Source organism: Haliotis rubra, unplaced genomic scaffold, assembly GCF_003918875.1.
Source record: "Haliotis rubra isolate DU_JTF1 unplaced genomic scaffold, ASM391887v1 Scf58, whole genome shotgun sequence".
In the NCBI taxonomy this organism is placed as follows: Eukaryota; Metazoa; Mollusca; class Gastropoda; order Lepetellida; family Haliotidae; genus Haliotis; species Haliotis rubra.
Genome location: NW_025767279.1, coordinates 57,942 through 78,936, shown reverse-complemented (window position 1 = coordinate 78,936; position 20,995 = coordinate 57,942). Strand labels below are relative to the sequence as shown.

The 20,995-nt window shown below is 41.6% G+C and overlaps 1 protein-coding gene across 1 annotated transcript in view; it reads left to right on the top strand.

Moving 5' to 3' along the window:
- LOC124254689 (leucine-rich repeat serine/threonine-protein kinase 2-like) overlaps positions 1-20,995 on the top strand; it is a 42,513-nt gene that overhangs the window by 7,334 nt on the left and 14,184 nt on the right. The window contains exons 2-12 of the mRNA XM_046688535.1: positions 3,893-4,159; positions 5,057-5,148; positions 7,624-7,703; positions 8,638-8,726; positions 10,938-11,078; positions 12,209-12,337; positions 16,712-16,840; positions 17,377-17,499; positions 18,076-18,179; positions 19,116-19,201; positions 20,495-20,601. Of these exons, the coding sequence (XP_046544491.1) occupies positions 3,893-4,159; positions 5,057-5,148; positions 7,624-7,703; positions 8,638-8,726; positions 10,938-11,078; positions 12,209-12,337; positions 16,712-16,840; positions 17,377-17,499; positions 18,076-18,179; positions 19,116-19,201; positions 20,495-20,601 (1,347 nt within the window). The remainder of the gene's footprint in view (positions 1-3,892; positions 4,160-5,056; positions 5,149-7,623; positions 7,704-8,637; positions 8,727-10,937; positions 11,079-12,208; positions 12,338-16,711; positions 16,841-17,376; positions 17,500-18,075; positions 18,180-19,115; positions 19,202-20,494; positions 20,602-20,995) is intronic.

Genomic DNA, 20,995 nt, shown 5'->3' with positions numbered 1-20,995 from the left:
TGCTCATAAATCGCTGTGCAGTGTTTTCCTCCTGACAGGAATATATTCTTTTTCAGAATTTATTGCCAGTAGTATTTTATCAAGATGACACAAATCAGATTTCAACTTCCGACATGGAGGTGACATACATATATAGTCATGTCACTTCACAGGCATTGAAATCTTTTACCCACTTCTGACATTCAGGGTAAAAAAACTGATACTTTGGCATCTACTTGCACAATGAAATAAAAGTACAATTGGTTTGGCTGTGTTTATATAAAACATTAAGACTCAACACAAGGTAAGGTGGACAATGAGTTAAATGTAAAATAGAATGGTTGTGATTTGCACTTGATAATTGGGATGGTGGGGTAGGCCAGTGGTTCAAGCATTTGCCCGTCACACTGAAGATCCAGGTTTGATTCCACACATTCGTATGATGTGTGACACTCACTCACTCACTCACTCACTCACCCTTATTTGATAACTGAAGAGGATGTTGAGTAATCTATGATAGTTTGGTTGTCACAAGCCATATATTATGTCAGGAAGTGTTAATAGGAAGTCTATTCATGTTTACGTAATAAGTATGACTGTTGGGAAACTCTCAAATTTACACGTGGGCAAGAAGATTACATACATATATAATGGTGGGTGTCATGTCATGCTGACAGCCATTGTTAATCTTATTTTTTAAAGACCTACAAGGTTTTAATTATTACGTGTACCCACAGACCTGACAACAGTCTTTTGGAAGAGTGAGTATTGTTTTACATAGCTTTCAAGAATATTCTGGCAATATTACATTACAGGACCCAATAAATGGGCTTCACACATTGTACCCATGTGAGGCTTTGAAACCTTGGTCTTCGTCAGGATGAGCAAATGCTTTCACCACTGTAATATCCCATCACCCCTCTTTTCAAAGAGATTAAGGAGTGAGTGAGTGAGTATGGTTTTATGCCGCTTTTAGCAATATTCCAGCAATATCATGACAGGGGACACCAGAAATAGACTTCACACATTGTACCCATGTGGGGAATCGAACCCGGGCCTTCAGCATGCTGCTCTGATTAGGGAGCAAGTGATTGCTGCTGCATCAGCAGTGGAGGAGGAGAGTAGATTAGACTAGGTTTAGATGTGAGTTTGGAGATAAACATACTTCGTCCTGTACATAGAGCTGGGCTTCCATGTTGAACCATGCAGGAAACTTGAAACTGAACATGCTCACAGTTGTCCCAAAACTTGGAATACAGCCTTTGTGTCTTCACCTAACAATGTGTTTGCCACACAAAATCTAAATGTTAAGCCAAACTCACTCACCCACTTACTCACTCACCAAATGCAGGGTAGGGGCCAAGCAATCTCACGAACTGCACTGCAACAACAGCAGTGCATTGCCATTGCATAGAGTTTGTTAAAAGGACATGGAATTCTTGTGGCAATTCTCAATTTGCAACTCTGCTGCCAAATCTCAAATATTATCTGGCTGATTCTCACAAATTCATCTCACACATATTCTATAGGAGAGATATCTGGTGAACTTTGCAGGCCAAGAACTGTTGAAGAAAAGCCATGCTATGAGAGGATGGGCATTATCCTGTTGGAATGTCAATCCTGGGCAGTGATGTTGTTGGAATGAAATTGCCGCTGGTCCGAGAATCTGATCTCTGATGGTCTGAGCAGTGGTCACCGCAGTCGGGGGCCGGTGCCGGAGATGGGTCAGCCATGTGTCCTGGCTTGCTGTTGTGATTGTTTGGCTTCTTGGTTGTTTAGCGCCGCACTCAGCAATATTCCAATTATATGGCAGCGGTCTGTAAATAATCAAGTCTGGGCCAGACAGTCCAGTGATCAACAGGATGAGCATCGAAACCTCTGTCTTGTCCTGTAGAAACCTCTGTCTTGTCCAGTAGAAACCTCTGTCTTGTCCTGTAGAAACCTCTGTCTTGTCAGTAGAAACCTCTGTCTTGTCCTGTAGAAACCTCTGTTTGTCAGTAGAAACCTCTGTCTTGTCCAGTAGAAACCTCTGTCTTGTCAGTAGAAACCTCTGTCTTGTCCTGTAGAAACCTCTGTCTTGTCAGTAGAAACCTCTGTCTTGTCCTGTAGAAACCTCTGTCTTGTCAGTAGAAACCTCTGTCTTGTCCTGTAGAAACCTCTGTCTTGTCAGTAGAAACCTCTGTCTTGTCAGTAGAAACCTCTGTCTTGTCCTGTAGAAACCTCTGTCTTGTCAGTAGAAACCTCTGTCTTGTCCTGTAGAAACCTCTGTCTTGTCAGTAGAAACCTCTGTCTTGTCCTGTAGAAACCTCTGTCTTGTCCTGTGGAAACCTCTGTCTTGTCCTGTAGAAACCTCTGTCTTATCCTGTGGAAACCTCTGTCTTGTCCTGTAGAAACCTCTGTCTTGTCCTGTAGAAACCTCTGTCTTGTCAGTAGAAACCTCTGTCTTGTCCTGTAGAAACCTCTGTCTTGTCAGTAGAAACCTCTGTCTTGTCCTGTAGAAACCTCTGTCTTGTCAGTAGAAACCTCTGTCTTGTCCTGTAGAAACCTCTGTCTTGTCCTGTAGAAACCTCTGCAGGGGTGGAAATAACCCATTGCCCGACGTCCGAGTCCAGTGTTTTTTTCTGTCGGGCAAGCAAATTTGTATATCACACTGTACCGGTGTCCAGTTGACTTTCCAATGTTAATTATGTTGTTTATTTAAAAAATCAAGAAGAAAACGGCCGGTATAGTGGAAAAATTATCAGGGCAAGTGATTTTACATGTGCCACTGTTCCGGAGTACACTACCAATTTTAAAGTTATTTCCACCCCTGCTTCTGTCTTGTCCTGTAGAAATCTCTGTCTTGTCCTGTAGAAACCTCTGTCTTGTCCTGTAGAAAACTCTGTCTTGTCCTGTAAAAACCTCTGTCTTGGACATTGGGGGTGATGGGGTGGTAGTCTTGATGTTAAAGCGTTCGCTTTTAATGCCGAAGACTCGGGATCAATTCCCACGTGAGTACTATGTGTGAAGCCCATTTCTGGTGTCCCCCGGCGTGATATTGCTGGAATATTGCAAAAAAGGGGCATAAAACCATACTCACTCACTCACTCTTTGGACATCGCAAGAGGCAACCACCTTGTTACTAGTAAAAACATGAACGTGCGATGAAAGTTAAGGAAAGAGATAAAAGTGTAATGGCGAAGAAGCTGTCTGTCAACTTTACTTTTGGCACTTGTTTTCAGTGGATTAATTTGCCTGAGTCATAATGTTAATAGATGATGAAAGCCTGATATATGCTGTTTGTACCCTTCAACTAACTCTAGTGGTTAAAACGTTCGCTCGTCACGCCGAAGGCCTGGCTCCGATTCCCCTCATGGGTACAATGTGGGAAGCCCAATTCTGCAGTCCCCCGTTGTGATGTTGCTGGAATATTGCTAAAAGGGACATAAAACCATATTCACTCACTCACTCACTCACTTACTTGCAACTACCAAGGAACTAAGTTTCAGGATTTGTCATCGCAAATTACAGATTTTTCCATGATTATTATTCATTTTCATGACAGGGATCATATTCCCACAGAGAGTAACATCAGAATACAGGGCAACTGGAAATCTGTCAACTCTGACCGAATATGTGTCAAACAAACATGTATTTGCCAAAACTGAATGCCCAAAACACACAGATAGTTAAACGACTATAGAGCTTCTAAGGATGCTGAATATATTTGTGCTATGTGTTTCTTTGATGTATGTCACCATATTCCAGTTGCTCTTGATGTCAGTCACTAGATTGTCTGGTCCAAACTCGAATACATTCATGTACAGTCCGACATCCTGCAACTTGAGGATTGCTGAGAGCACCATGAAAGGAAAAAACAAATACTGAATGTAAAATAAAATTGATCCTAATCAGTTATGTTTTCTTGTTTCAGTTTTCAAACACAACACATCTCAACATTTTCATATGAAGTGGGGGAGTCTTGGCATATGCCGCCAGAGCATGATGGCTTCCTCAGATGACTGCGACAGTGGTCGTTGCTCCCCGGTTACGGCGAGTGATGACTACCAGTTTGTCGACAGCAAGTCTACAATCAATGACATCAAGGAAGCGGACTGCATCTTGCACGTCCTTCAGGATACATATGATCCCCAGCGGCTGAAAGAGTCACTGATAAGGCTACAGACACTCTTCAAAAATGGTAAGGAGCTGGAAATATTCAAGTGGAAAAAGGTTCACTTGTTAAACCATTGAGTTTGATCCTTATTTCATAGTTTATTGTTGAAAGCCTGTGTACCTGGCCTCACATCACCTGGCTTCACATCACCTGGCCTCACATCACCTGGCCTCGCATCACCTGGCTTCACATCACCTGACCTCACATCACCTGGCCTCACATCACCTGGCCTTGCCTCACACCCTGGCCTCACATCACCTGGCTTCACATCACCTGGCCTAACATCACCTGACCTCACATCACCTGACCTCACATCACCTGACCTCACATCACCTGGCCTCACATCACCTGGCCTCACATCACCTGGCCTCTCATCACCTGGCCTCACATCACCTGATTTTACCCCACCTGACCTCACATCACCTGGCCTCACATCACCTGGCTTCACATCACCTGGCTTCACATCATGTCATCTCACATCCCTCACCTCACTCACTGATTCTAACTCAGTCAAAATTTGGTATATATTTGTTATTGAAACCTTTCTCACTGAAACAAGATCACTCAAACTCACATGTACTTCTCTCACTCGTCTCATGTAAACGTGCATGTATTTATACCCACTCACTCATCTAAACTCAATCACTTACTCACTCACGCAAACCCTAACACCCACTCACTCACCCAAACCCTTCCATTCACTCACTCACCAAAGCCAAACCATGCCACTCTCACTCACTCACCCAAACCAAAACTGTGCTACTCACTCACTCACTCACTCACTCACTGAAGAGTAATTTAAGATAATTTGTGTTGTCACCAGCCGTTTAGGAAGACACTTATTTTGTCAGGAAGTGTTATTAAGGAAGCTGATATATCTGTGTATATATTTACTCACCAGTGATTACTCTGTCTGTTCAGTGAGTGTGAAGAAGTTCTTGGAGGACAACCAGATCCACCTTAGTGTGTTGGACGTCATGAAGCACCTCAGTTCCTTCCCAGACATACAGCAGGTAAAACACTCACTTTTCACTCTCATTTTCACTGATGGAGAAACATCATAAGGTAAAATCACACTAGTGACTTCTTTGTCTGAAATAGTCGGTTGTTTGTGCTTAACAATATTCCACAACATGACGGCAGATTGTAAATAATCAAGTCTCGACCAGACAATCCAGTGATTGGAATACAATGACATGCATCAACCAAGTCAGCGAGTCGGGCATCCGATCCCGTTAGTTGCCTCTAATGACAAGCATAATAATAATAATAATAATAATAAATGTGAACTTATAATGCACCTTTTCCATGCACAAGGCCCATGCTCAAAGCGCTAACAAAGTGGGTGGATAGTATACATATATACAATGAGGGACTAGTAGCTAGTATACATATACATATGTACAATGAGAGACTATAGTAGCTAGTCATAATGCAGTGAAAACAGATGAGTCTTGAGAAGTCGTTTGAAGGAATTAAAGTCAACTGCTGATTGAATGGTGATAGGGAGAGAGTTCCAGAGTAGAGGGGCAGAGCAGGCAAAGAATTTCCTTCCAAATGTTTGCAGTTTGAACCAAGGCACAGAGAGTAGGTTCTGATTCTGAGAATGGAGCTGTGTTTCTGGAGTGTATGGGGTAAGAAGTTCTTTCAAGTATTCTGGGCCTTATGCCATTGAGGCATTTGTAGACAAAAACACAATATTTTAAAGTCAATTCTTGATTTAACAGGCAGCCAGTGGAGGTTTTTCATGACAGGTGTTATGTGGGAGCGCTTTGAAGTTCTGCTTATGATTCGGGAGGCTGTATTTTGGACATTTTGCAAGTTTGATAGCAGCTTCTGAGAACTACCAAAAAGGAGGCTATTACAGTAATCAATTCTTGATATAACAAGTCCCTGGACCAGACCGTGTGCTGCATCACGACTGATGAGATGGCGTATTCTGCCAATGGCTCGTAGATGAAAGAAGCATATTCTGCTGAGTTGATTTACATGAGTGTCCATCGCATGGTTTGATGAAGACCAATTCTAACCTTGATCTTCACAGGTTCTCAAATATTTCAAGCAAAATGAGCAGCTGAAGATGAAATTTGTTTTGTTAATGACAGAGTGTGAAAGGTTAAGGTACTTGTCTAAAATATATATCGGTGAGTGAAACCAAGATGTCAAGTCTTTGCTCAACAAACATCTGTTACTGCTGTTATATTGACTTGCAATGTCTAGTCAAGGCTTGTATGCTTCCTTGCTTCATTTCCATGTTCTGTCTCCATCTAGACTTTGAAATTAAACATAACTGACACAGTGTCTGTGTTGAGATTAACCATCAAAGCAAGATTGACAGACGTCATAAAATGAGTTGACAGCAGCTTGAAAGTCTGCCATAATTTTGAAACATCTGGATTATTTTTGGCATCTCTTTGAGACTGCTTTGAGAAGCGTGCTCATGTAGGAGATTTGTGTATGGATTATATGACATAAGATATGAAAGGACCTAAGAATTTTAGGACTTAACATTTGTCATACAAAATGAGTCCGTAGTAGACGTAAGGCAAATATATTCATTTGTCCTTAAGGGTGGTGGAGTAGCCTAATGGTTAAAGTGTCTGCTCATCATGCTGAAGACTTGGGTTCGATTCCCTACATGGGTACAATGTCTTAAGCCCATTTCTTGTGCCCCCTGCAGTGGTATTGCTGGAATATTGCTAAGACCTCAGTGGTGTAAAACTAAACCCACTCATTTGTCTTGGACTACCTTTAGTTGTTTAAACAATGCCCTAAATAATGGCCTAATGACAAGAGAATGATGTTTGTTGTTTGCCAGTTGAATTTTCATAAAATCACGAAAAACTGGTTTTGTGACTATTGTTCTGAAGTTATATTACCAATATTGCAGGTAATGAATGAGGCATTGTGACTATTAATAATGTTGAAACAATATGCAAATTGTTCAGGAAGTTAGGCTCCAAACTTTTCTCATAAATCACATGTTAAATGTTGAAAATATGATGCATCTAAAATAACAGTTTAAGTTTGACTCTAAGGGTGGAGAGACAGTTGATGTATTTTTACATAAAAGTGTCTCCTTATTTCAATTATACGTTTTTTCATAAAATTTCATTCAATTTCATGTTCAAATATTTGAAGGGCATTTAGAAGTTGAATGCATAAGAAAAGCAAGATTTATGGATGTCAACTTCTTTATTGTGAATAACTTGGCATTCTGGAACGCGTGTTATTCACAATGAAGAAATTGATATCCATAAATCTTTCTTTTCTTATTTTCACATTATTTCAAGTTAATTTTCAAAACTTGTAATGTCAAATTATTTCACTCTGGCCCCATTCATTCTTTCCTTTCGTTTCTGTTTTCGTGAAATTGTAGGATTGTTTTTGTTGATTTGTTTATATTCTCATGAAAAATATATTGATGCTACCAAAGTAGCACCACATTTCTTTCATACAAATGGACATATGATATAATCTTTTTACAGATTGGTCTTCAGCTGCTGTGTCAGTTCATAGATGAAAGCCTTGCCTTGGAGAAAAGTCTCAAGAATGAACATGTTCACAGGCAAGTAGTTATTCACATTGATTCCGGTTTAGTGACATGTCTGGACATTTCTGGTATTCTCTGCTTCTAAATCCCAGATGTAAGACTCTAGAGCCAATAGAGTTTCTAAGTAAAACAGGTCAAGTAAAAAAACAACAGTGAAACAGATACTTTTGTGTTTGTGTCAAGATTTATCAAACTTCATTTAAGACCTGAAATCTTACAAATATACAAAAAAAAAGGTGTAAGAAAGTCATATCCTTGGTAAATTCTTTTTAAGTAAAACCAGTAAGGTAGAAGAAACCAGTCATGCAGATACTTTTGTTTTTGTGTCCAGGTTTATTTAACTTCATTTAAGTGAGTGAGTGAGTGAGTTTAGTTTTACACCACACTCAGCAATATTCCAGCTATATGGCGGCGGTCTGTAAGTAATCGAGTCTGGACCAGACAATCCAGTGATCAACAGCATGAGCATCCATCTGCGCAATTGGGAACCGATGACATGTGTCAACCAAGTCAGCGAGCCTAACCACCCGATCCCTTTAGTCGCCTTTTACGACAAGCATAGTCGCCTTTTGAGTCAAGCATGGGTTGCTGAAGACCGATTCTACCCTGGATCTTCAAGGGTCACTTCATTTAAGACCTGAAAGCCGTCATATAGCTGGAATATTGCTGAGCGCGGCGTAAAACTAAACTCACTCACACACTAAGACCTGAAATCTTATAATTAGACCATAAGAAAATGTGTACGAAAATTATATCATTGGTCCTCCCACTAATGTGAAACCATCCAGAATCATTTGCTTGATAACGGTGTTAGTAGCTACACCGAAACGTCGCTCATATTATATTAAAGAAGTTGTATATCCATAGAACTCTCCTCGTTGTTCATCCAGAATATGTGAGATGAGCTTCAGTACCTGTAGTTATATGATATGTATTACTACTGTTACAGACACGTATTGAAGGTGCTGAATGAGAACATCTCCGAAATCCCCATCCATCGGTGTGGGATGAAGCTGTTGGCGTGTCTCTTTGAATCAAGTCAGTTCACGTTCTACACTTTGATGTTTAGTTCTCCAGAATGTTTAGTTCTCCAGAATTCTGCCACAATAAAGACACTAAATGAAACTTCCTCCACTTAATACAGGGACTTATGTGCACTGTCTTTTGAAAACTTTTTCATTTTAACATTTTTAACATTTTAACATTTTTAACATTTTTAACATTTTAACATTTTAACATTTTTAACATTTTAACATTTTAACATTTTAACATTTTTAACATTTTTAACACTTTAACATTTTTAACATTTTAACATTTTAACATTTTAACATTTTTAACATTTTTAACATAAGTCGCACAGTTAACCATGGGTATGAGAACCTAAAAGGGACCACTAATTATAATTCGTTACACACATTCTAACTAAAATATACAGCAAGTGACAAGGACAAAAACAACACCAACCGGGTTCGATTCCCCACATGGGTACAATGTGTTAAGCCCATTTCTGGTGTCCCCCGCAGTGATATTGCTGGAATATTGCTAAAAGCGGCGTAAAACTAAACTCAGTCAGTCAGTCAGTCAGTCATCATAAACATTATAGAGGGTTTTACACGACATGCAAATGTGCATCCAGTACATGGATGCAGAATGGATGCAGAAGAAAAGTTCACTGTGTCCTGAGGGATGTACAGTATTATTCACTGTACCCACAACACATCTATGACTTAGCTAAGTGTTTGGCTGGGGTTTTTTCAGAGCAGTTTTGGAAATCATTTCATCCATCAGTCCATATGATCAATGATTCATTCCAGGCTCTGAAGAAATTATCAAAACATACAGTTCTTTACACTGTTGCAGGAACCTCGTATTGCCCTAATAATTGGTGGACCGCCTCCATGGTGCAGTGGTTAGAGCGTCCGCCCGGAGAGCGGAAGGTCGCGGGTTTGATCCCCCGGCCGCGTCATACCAAAAGACGTTAAAATATGGTACTTGTTGGTGCCTGCCTGGCGTTCGGCATTAATGGGTACAACAAGGACTGGTCGGCTCGGTGCCAGTATAATGTGTCTGAGTGGGGTATTCATGCTTCACTGCGGCATGGTATCTCAGTGGGCTAGCACTATAAAACCAGCTTAAGTCTGGGCTAGTACAAGCAGCCACACATACACATACACGCGCATGCACGTCGTCATATGAGCGAAATATTCTCAAGCATGATGTTAAACCCAATTTCACCTCACCTCACCTCATAATTGGTGGTCCCCCATGTTTGTGTGTCAAGGAAAAACCCTGATTATATATATATTGAAAGAACCAGTTTATGTTATTGGCCCCACATGTCTTTCATTAACAGACATATGATGATGTATACTGGTCGATTATATCAGTGAATAATTCTAGAAAGTTTTTGTTGCATCCATCCTTCACAAAACCAAAACTGTTTATTACTGTATTTTTTGGAAACATTCACAAAACATGACATTGTGAAATTCTGTTCCTTGTTATTGTATTAGAAAGTTTGATAGAAAATAGACTAGAGGAACATGTTGAAAAATGTCACAGTGCCAGTTTCTGAAATATATTTGTATATTTCAACATTTATTGAAGATATTCCTAGTACTAGTATTGTGGGGGCAGTGGGGTAGCCTTATTGGTAAAGCGTTCGCCCGTCACGCGAAGGCCTGGGTTCGATTCCCCACATGGGTACAATGTGGGAAGCCCAATTCTGGTGTCCCCTGCCTTGATATATTGCTAATATGGTGTAAAACCATACTGAGTCAGTCAATCAGTTAGTCATAGTATTGTTAGTTAGTTTTGTTGATGTTTTAAATGAATTTCTTAATAAACCCAAGTTTGCCCTAATTTTGTTTCATGTGTCAGCAGCACACCCACACTTGCTGGTTTCCCCAAGATATTTATAGTCTGAGACCGGCATTTCTTCTGGCATTCCTCCCACATCAAGCTGACATAGAGCGAAATAACTTGAAATACTGGTATAATAATGCAGCACTAAATGCATTCACTCACTCCTTACCTGCTTTCTTGTGTATATGGGGTTGCCCAGTGGTTAAAGTGCTTGCTTGTCACACGGAAGACCCAGGTTCGATTCCCCAAATGGGTGCAATGTGCAAATCCCATATCTGGTGTCCCCCCAGAATATTGCGAAAAGCAGCGTAAAAGTAAGCTCACTCACTCACTCACTCACTCACTCACTCACTCACTCACTCTTCCCTTGTTTCCCCCCTGAAGGATACATCCGTGTTGACCTGACGTCCACCAACCTCCTGAACGACGTCATCAGTTACCTTTTCCGTGCCATCTCCAACTTCCAGGAAGATGCTGAGATTCAAGTCCATGCCTTGACCTGCCTCCGCCATATTCTTCAAGAAGGTTTGTAGACTGACAGGAGTTATCCCCCTTTGTTGTCTTGTTGGATTTGTTTGTTTAAAGTACACAGTTAACAGGGACTTACCAAGTATACGAAAATATCAACTTCGGGAAAGCAATTGATATTTTGTTTATACTTGTACTTTCTAAATCAGAGATATTCTAACACTCCGTTCAATACATTAATGTTTAATTGATCATGAATATATCTTGCTCTTTATTGGACCTGTTATCAGTGAGGACCAGGAGATTTCTACCAAGCTGTAGCTACAGTTATAGCTTATGATGAAAATAAGGACTGGGAAACTTGTTGGTCAATTTTTGTGCAGATTCACTGCTGAAACTTTACAATGTACAGAGATATTGCCAAGGGGCTTGAATATATTGATGCGGACCATTAGACAAATTATCTGTACATGACGTCATGTAAAGCTTTCCACATGAGCAGAGGTGAAGGATTAGTCTGGGAGTGTGTCCAAGTAGTAGTGTGACGAAAAACCCTTGATAGGTTGTGGTGTTAGGGGTCTGCAAAGAGAACTGGTGTATAATCTGTGGAAGCTTGTGTACCATTCTCCTGGGACGGAACAGGTCCTTGGCCAGTGTAGGTCCAACCTTCCACTTAATTGCATGTGCCCCCATTGATGATTTAACCTGTGAAGATCTGGGTTATAACTGATCTTCAGTAACCCATGCGTGTCGTAAGAGGCGACTAACGGGATCGGGTGGTCAGGCTCAGGTCTTACACGCCATGTATATATTTCTCCTTGTGCAAATGTTGTGTATCATTTGCTTGATAACGGTGTTAGGATCTACACCGAAACATCGCAACTACTACTGCAACAAAGAAGTTGTCTATCCATAAAAAGTGTTCCTCTACTATTGTTAAAGTTGTAAGCCGGCTTTATCAACAGTTTGTACATCAAACAGCAACATAGTGTTGAATCATTTAATGCAATATTAACACAGCTTTATTGCATTTCTGAGGTAGGATGATTTATACATCATTATAACATTATCTTTAAAAATATTAAAAAATTATGGGCCTTTTTCTTTAAATATAAACTGTACAATATTGTTGGGGAATTTAAGTATGATCTTTGATTATAACTACAAAATTTCATTCCTGTTTCAAGATAAGTACTTGGCTGAGATGTTCATTCGTAATTACGTGCCAGTCGTCATGGAAACCCTGCACCTGAATCAAGATGTATCAAGTGTGGTGTGCAAGACTTTGGATGTATTTTACACAATAGCTCAGGACCGTGAGTCACACACGTTCACCCCCCTAACCCCCTTTGACGTGGTCCCCCCTTCCAGTCACATGTGTGTGCTTATGTTACCTACCTCACCTGGAGCATCACATGCAATGCCTTTCACAGTATTTTGTTGCGTCTTTCGGTCCAAACAGTCACTACCGATTTGATGCTTAGTGTGATCAGCAGCAGGGATGGACTGTTTGTGTAAGCTATCTCAGGTAAATGTGCAGAGTTGCCTCCCTTGTGCTTGCCACAATTCTACCAGTTGTCCGACTTCCATTGTTGTTGAAGTCTCAGTGGCTGAGTGGGTTAGGCGTCTGACTTTGTGTGCTGGCAATTAGGTGCCTGACTCTGAGGGTGTGGGTTTGAATCCCGGATTAGACTCAACCCAACAAAAGTACTAGAATCTGTACTTGACTAAGAACCTGTAACATGTTTTAGAGTTAAGGTAGAAGTTTGCAACATTAATAAATCCTAGTATGTATTTTGTAGACATTTAAAAACATATAATGTGAAATACATGTCTGTAGTTCAAAGAATCAGTTTCATTCATTTCTCTCTCTCTCAAGTTCATATTCATATTGAAAGGTCAATAGTTGTAGTTCAAAGAATTGCTTTTATTCTTTTCTTCCAAGTTCATCATATTCATATTGAATCGTCAATATTTGTAGTTTGAAAGCAGATTCGGGTCAATTCAATGCAAGTGTCCTTGCTATAGATTGACTGCAATAAAGAAATATGGAATCTGTAGTTCCATATAATGTTATCAGTATCGCAACATTAACATTTTCAACTTCATCAATAAAGATACACTTTTGACAAAGTTTTACATTTCTTACCACCTGCAGCGATAAATAATGTTACAGTAACTTACATGACTACTATTTCAGTAAATAACTCTTATTACTTGTTAAATTAATGACTGTGAAAGCCTTAACAAACGAAAATCTGAGAAATCTCTTTTTAGAACTCGTGCAAAGCGAACGAGTTTTGAATGCAGCAAACAGTATTGAAAAGACACCAAAATTTGTGGACCTTGTGGGAAACGCCCTGGGCACAAATATCATTACTTCAAATTGCAGAAATGCTGCTGATACATCCACATGAAACTCTTCATTTTTCTATAAATATATCTCACTTGACACCATGTTACCTCGGTAGCCAACTGTACACTGACATGTTAGTCCTGATTACAGTTGTTCTCTGTATGATGCCACAAGTTAATGTGTAACACCTTCAAGTGACTGAGTAAGTTAAGATTCACACCGCACTCAGCAATATTCCAGCTATATGGTGGTGGTCTGCAAATAATTGAGTCTGGACCAGACAATCCAATGATCAACAGCGTGAGCATCGATCCACGCAACCGGGACACGATGACAGGTGTCAACTGAGCCAGCGAGCCTGACCACCCGATCCCGGTAGTTGCCTCTCACGACAAGCATGGGTTACTGAAGATGAATTGAAACCTGGACTGTAACACTTTCAAGATTAATTATTATCATGGTACTATTACTATGACAAACAGTCAATAAATACACAAGGATGTCCATTTGAGGTAACTCTCCATATAAGAGTCACCTTAATGTCACAATGATCATTGCCTTTAACATTCATTTAAGGCATTATCTGCTTCCAAAAGCAAACACAGTTTGTCAATAAGACAAACCAGTTCAACCGACATGGTTTTCACTCTTACACTGCGAACAAAGCCTTTGTTGTCTGGAAAAGTGTCCACAATTTTGCCCATAGCCCACATACTATTCTGCTTCATGCTGTAAAGTCAGGATTTATTCAGGAGTTTTTAGTGACATCATTTTCTGTGAAGAGGTATACACCAAAGAAACCAAATTGAAAAATGTGCAAAAAAAATTAGGGTATGATCTGTTTCATCAATTTAGACTTTGATATAAATTGAAGTCATGACACAAGTCTCCTTGTACTAAGAGTAATTTGTCATCACCTCAGCACACAAAGTCAGTGATCTAACCCACTCAGCCACTGCAGCTTTCACAAAATGGAAGTGGGACAACTGGTAATAAAGATCAGACCAACCTGACAAGTATATATGTGACCATCAATTTGAACCCGTGAAGATCTGGGTTAGAAATTATCTTCAGTAACCCATGCTTGTCGTAAGAGGTGACAAACAAGATCGGGTGGTTAGGCTTGCTGACTTGTTTGACATTTGTCACCGTATCCCAATTGCATAGATCAATGCTAGTACTGTTGATCACTGGATCGTCTGTCCCGCTCAAGACCGCCTCCATGGTGTAGTGGTTAGAGCGTCCGCCCAGAGAGCGGAAGGTCGCGGGTTCGATCCCCGGCCGCGTCATACCAAAAGACGTTAAACTATGGTACTTGTTCAGGGGGGGATACAGCTTTTTGAGAAAGGGGGGGTGCACACTATTGAGAAAAGGAGGGGTGCACACTTCATTTTCACCCAAGTTTCAATGGTCATTTAATAAACTTTCAGGACAAAGGGGGGGGGGGATGCGCACCCCTGCACCCCCCTCTGGATCCGCCTATGCTTGTGGACTGGTCGGCTCGGAGTCAGTATAATGTGTCTGAGTGGGATATTCATGCTTCACTGCGGCATGGTATGTCAGTGGGCTAGCACTATAAAACCAGCTTAAGTCTGGGCTAGTACAAGCAGCCGAACATACACATACACACACATGCACGTCGTCATATGAGCGAAATATTCTCAGGCACGACGTTAAACCCAATTTCACCTCACCTCACCTCACCTGTCCCGCTCGATTATGTTCAGACTGCCACCATATAGCTAGAATATTGCTGTGCTGTGCTAAACAACACGTAGACATACAAACTTTTTCAGGCCAGAAACCTGTGAACGAGGGTTCATGTCCCAGTTATTATTTCTACAGGTCTGACGGCTGGTGGGGTAGTCTAGTGGTTAAAGCCTTCACCCGTCACGCTCAAGACCCGGGTTCGATTCCCCACATGGGTACAATGTGTGAACCCTTTTCTGATGTCCCTCATAATAATGCTGGAATATTGCTAAAAGCGGCCTAAAACTTATCTCACTCACTCACTATGGGTCTGACAGCACCATACCAGTGCTTGTGAATTTCACCAAAGTGGTAACCCTGCATCACTTAGGGCTCTCTTCACGTGTTGATGTGACATGCAGTGATATGGACTGGAATACTGTCCAAATCGGTGCTAACCAAACTCACTGGCTGACTCATGCTACAATTATGAATAAGTGATGAAGCAAAGAAAATAAAATATTGGTTGGCATGAGAATCAGGGCCTATATTTTCGAGGCTCTCTTAGCGCTAAGAGAGTCGTAAGTTAATGTTTATGTATGGCACTTACGACTATCTTAGCGCTAAGAGAGCTTCGAAACTCTAGGCCCTGGAGTTTAGCATTCAGGTGTTTCATTTGTTAATTTCCTTTGTGGCACACAGCGCTAGCTGGGATTTTATGTTGATACAGAATATGTCCTTGAATCGTGTGTGTTCTACATGTCCATGTACTCCATGCTCTCTATGTGTGTCTCTGTCCTTCATTGTGAAGCTTGAGATTGCTTGGCACCCAGGATCCTTGAAGCTTCTCTATCAGGCGCAAGCCTTTGTCTGCAGACAATTCAAGCAACAGTGTGTTTTAAAGATATCAGAGTTTGGTTGCCATATATCAACAAGCATTACTGTCACAAGTTCTCTATCTTATTTAATGCACATTCTTCATCCACATTCTAACTGAAATGAAGATGCAGAAATTGTAAGCAATTTGTGTACAGACTCATCATGTTGTGAATTTGAGTGTTTTGACAGAGCAAACCAGGTTATTCTATTTTATTTCATGTAATTTTTGATAGACCTGTCCTGTATTTCACCTGTTCCCCGTCTGTACAACACTTGCTGGTCCTGTATGGAACATTGTTCCACATCTCCTGGGTACATCGTCCTCTGGTCCTCCTGTCCTGTATGTAACATCTTCCTTGTCCTGTGTTACATTTATTCCTGTCAGTGTAACCCATGTCCATGTCCATGTCACATGGTCCAGTCCTCTATGTCACATGGTCCAGTCCTCTATGTCACATGGTCCAGTCCTCTATGTCACATGGTCCTATCCTCTATGTCACACGCCCCTTCCTCTTCGTGGTCCAGTCCTCTAAATGACATGGTCCAGTCCTCTAAATAACATGGTCCAGTCCTCTATGTCACATATGTCATATGGTCCAGTCCTCTAAATAACATGGTCCACTCCTCTATGTCACATGGTCTAGTCCTCTATGTCACATGGTCCTGTCCTCTATGTCACACGCCCCTTCCTCTGCGTGACATGGTTCAGTCCTCTAAATAACATGGTCCAGTCTTCTGTGCAGCTAGGTCCTTCTGTCTGCTCCAGATCGCCTGTGTGACATGCTGGAGGAGGACCTGATCCACATGAAGATCATGCCGTATGTGAAGATCGACATCGGCAACGAGGACATCCTGGAGGCCAGCCTCCAGCTGCTGCACCTGATGTTCAATGATGGTAACGAAGGCAACCTTGTCATGTGATTCCAGAATATTCAGGCAGTAGATATTGTGATATTTCCCATGAATACATGAATGTTTAATGTCCTTGTGCAATACAGGGCTAAGATTGCCATAAACAGTGTAAAAAGCACAAGGAATCATTATCTGAAGAACACTGTTTATTCAACTAGATACAGTCTTGTTTGACAAGGAACAAATGTGCTGAACTGCAAGACTGACAAGATAAGTTTGATATTTTCACATGGCACACAATTGCATTACATGGATTTCATTTTGCTACTTCACAAAAGACTATCAAGAAGTTTATTTCGCCACTTTCAGAACTCCAAGCATAAAACCAAGAGTAGACAGTCATTTATCTCAGTGATGTTGTATGGAAAATTATTTCCATAATAACCCTGGAAAATTATATCCAAAAAAAACCCTGTTTTACTGGTGTCAATAGGGAATCTGTGAAGGCACAGGCTCATACTCTGTTGTATTCTGACCACCAGTGTTCTGTCACTAAGATACCGTTTTTTTCCTTACCAGCCAAAGTGGTGGCGTCGGCAGTGGAGACAGGGTTCATCAAAGACTCCCTGGTTCCGGTGATGCTGGGGAAGCCAGCCAATGAGACCATCCAGGTGTCGGGACTGCACATGTTCAGCATGTCAGGTGGGTGCAACTAATTATTGATAATAATCAGAAACAAAGGTCATGGACTGACTGACTGAGTTTGGTTTTACGCCGCTTTTAGCAATATTCCAGCAACATCACGGCGTGGGACACCAGAAACAAAGGTCATGGACTGACTGACTGAGTTTGGTTTTACGCCGCTTTTAGCAATATTCCAGCAACATCACGGCGGGGGACACCAGAAACAAAGGTCATGGACTGACTGACTGAGTTTGGTTTTACGCTGCTTTTAGCAATATTCCAGCAACATCACGGCGGGGGACACCAGAAACAAAGGTCATGGACTGACTGACTGAGTTTGGTTTTACGCCGCTTTTAGCAATATTCCAGCAACATCACGGCGGGGGACACACTAGAAACAAAGGTCATGGACTGACTGACTGAGTTTGGTTTTACGCCGCTTTTAGCAATATTCCAGCAACATCACGGCGGGGGACACCAGAAACAAAGGTCATGGATCATAAGGGTGCTTTTATATTTATATGATCTGCATTATCAGTTAATTTAGTTTTATAAAAATGTTATACATTCTAATGTGGTAATGTGTAATTTCAGCCATGGCCTTGTTCGAGGACCACTCCACGATGGACATGGCCTTCCAGTGGCTGAAGGTCATCTATATGGCCATGTCCAAACTCATGGACTGTCCAGCAGTTCAGGTCAGTAGAAGCACACAGTACCGTCTCTCTCACACAAGTTATTTGGATGTAAAACATCTGAAAATTACAGAAACTGTTCAAGAACCAGTTTATGCAGATTCTTTAGTACATGTATTTTCTGGTTGTCTACAAATAACAGAATCTTAACACAGTGCGCCGAAGGTTATGTTTCTCCCATACAATATCCCATGTTTGCTGTGTGAAATTTATAGAAACTTGATTGTGGGTTGTGATTCACCTGCCAAACGGGAGAGAATATGAATTTATGAAATGAAAGTTCTGTATGTGGATACAAATCATATTGCATAGATATTGTGTAGGGGTGAAACGGTACGCTCTTACCACAGTATGGTACATATTGCGGTACAAGGCCTTCGGTTCGGTCCAGTTCGGTTTGATATGTGAGATATGATCATAATGCAGAAAATTGACAAGAACCAAACCTAGATAGATTTTGACAAAATGATTTGATTTCAAGATATTTTACAAAAGGTTTTAAAAGGTTTATTAAATGACGGTATGAAAACCAAAAATACAGAATTTTGGGATACTCAAAGCAAAGGCATAATACTGCGGTTCTACCAATACCGTAGTATACCATTTCACCCCTAATATTATGGTCGAACCATATTGTTACACCTGTTGTCAATAATATATACACTTTTAAAAGAAAAACTTTTTTCCAAGTAATATTTCAATGACTATCATATATAGATCCATGAATGGAAATCTTATGGCTCAGAAAATAGCACTTGACCCTGGGCTGACCTTGACTGTAGATTTCTGAGAGAGAGAAAAACGTCAAAACGAATTCCATGAGAAATAAAAATGTAAAATACCATAGCACTACCTACTAACATAACAAGGAAGGAAGATTTCTGAAGTTTTGGTGTAAGAGATTTTTCATGAAATATGCCACCCTGTGTATTTCTCCAGGAAGCTGGTTGTCTGGCGCTGTGTGAGCTCTTGGCGTGTAAGTCAGAAGCCTACATGTGGATTGGAGAGAGCTCGGAACTCAAACAGTGAGTAGCCCAAACAGTATCAAATGGCGAACAAACCAAGAAATATTATCAGTCTGAAACTGGGATTCTGATCTGCAGTTTCACGTTCAGACCTATGAGATGATACACATGTACAGTGCATTGTATTGCCTTACAAAACTCAGAATGTGAGAGGATGGTGAAGAGAGGATGGTGGGATGTGAACTGTGTTTGACTGTTTCAGGGACCCCACCGCACACTCTGTGTCTGGGAGCTGTGTTGATGGGGAGGCGGGAGCTGGTGTGTGATCTGTGTTTGACTGTTTCAGGGACCCCCTGCACACCCTGTGTCTGGGATCTGTGTTGATCGGGAGGTGGGAGCTGGTGTGTGATCTGTGTTTGACTGTTTCAGGGACCCCCTGCACACTCTGTGTCTGGGAGCTGTGTTGATGGGGAGGAGGGAGCTGGTGTGTGAACTGTGTTTGACTGTTTCAGGGACCCCCTGCACACTCTGTGTCTGGGAGCTGTGTTGATCGGGAGGTGGGAGCTGGTGTGTGAACTGTGTTTGACTGTTTCAGGGACCCCCTGCACACTGTGTGTCTGGGAGCCGTGTTGATCGGGAGGTGGGAGCTGGTGTGTGAACTAAGTTTGACTGTTTCAGGGACCCTCTGCACACTGTGTGTCTGGGAGCCGTGTTGATCGGGAGGGAGGGAGCTGGTGTGTGAACTGTGTTTGACTGTTTCACCCCCTGCACACTGTGTGTCTGGGAGCCGTGTTGATCGGGAGGTGGGAGCTGGTGTGTGAACTGTGTTTGACTGTTTCAGGGACCCCCTGCACACTCTGTGTCTGGGAGCTGTGTTGATGGGGAGGGGGAGCTGGGTGTGAGCTGGTGTGTGAACTGTGTTTGACTGTTTCAGGGACCCCTGCACACCCACTGTGTGTCTGGGAGCCGTGTTGATGGGGAGGTGGGAGCTGGTGTGTGAACTGTGTTTGACTGTTTCAGGGACCCCCTGCACACCCTGTGTCTGGGAGCAGGGTGTTGATGGGGAGGAGGGAGCTGGTGTGTGAACTGTGTTTGACTGTTTCAGGGACCCCCTGCACACCCTGTGTCTGGGAGCTGTGTTGATGGGGAGGAGGGAGCTGGTGTGTGAACTGTGTTTGACTGTTTCAGGGACCCCCTGCACACCTGTGTCTGGGAGCCGTGTTGATGGGGAGGAGGGAGCTGGTGTGTGAACTGTGTTTGACTGTTTCAGGGACCCCCTGCACACCCTGTGTCTGGGAGCTGTGTTGATTGGGAGGTGGGAGCTGGTGTGTGAACTGTGTTTGACTGTTTCAGGGACCCCCTGCACACCCTGTGTCTGGGAGCCATGTTGATGGGGAGGAGGGAGCTGGCTGTCTTCACTGCAGCATGTAACGCCTTCTATCACCTTACTGCTGATAATGGTGATTATGTTTACCATATCATTGATTATTATTATTAATATTCACCTCACTGCACCAAGTGACAATTTCCACTGGTTGATAGTAGGGCTGTGTATTGGCAAATAGATTGTATTGCAATATATTGCGATTCAGGTACCCTGTGTTGTGATACACAATGCGTTATATATGGAACTTAGGTGTTTGACAGTAGGTGACATTAACTGTACATGTCGATCCTATTTTCTATATTATAAGTCCCTAAACATATATGTTATGGTTCTGATAAGGGCAATCTTAAACTCAGGTTGCATTGTCAGGGATTCTGTTTTCTTTTTTATTACAGTGTGCCGTTTGGTCATTGAAACAAAGTAAAACATGTGTTGTGAATGAATGTCTGGGTAGATTTCAATTTAAA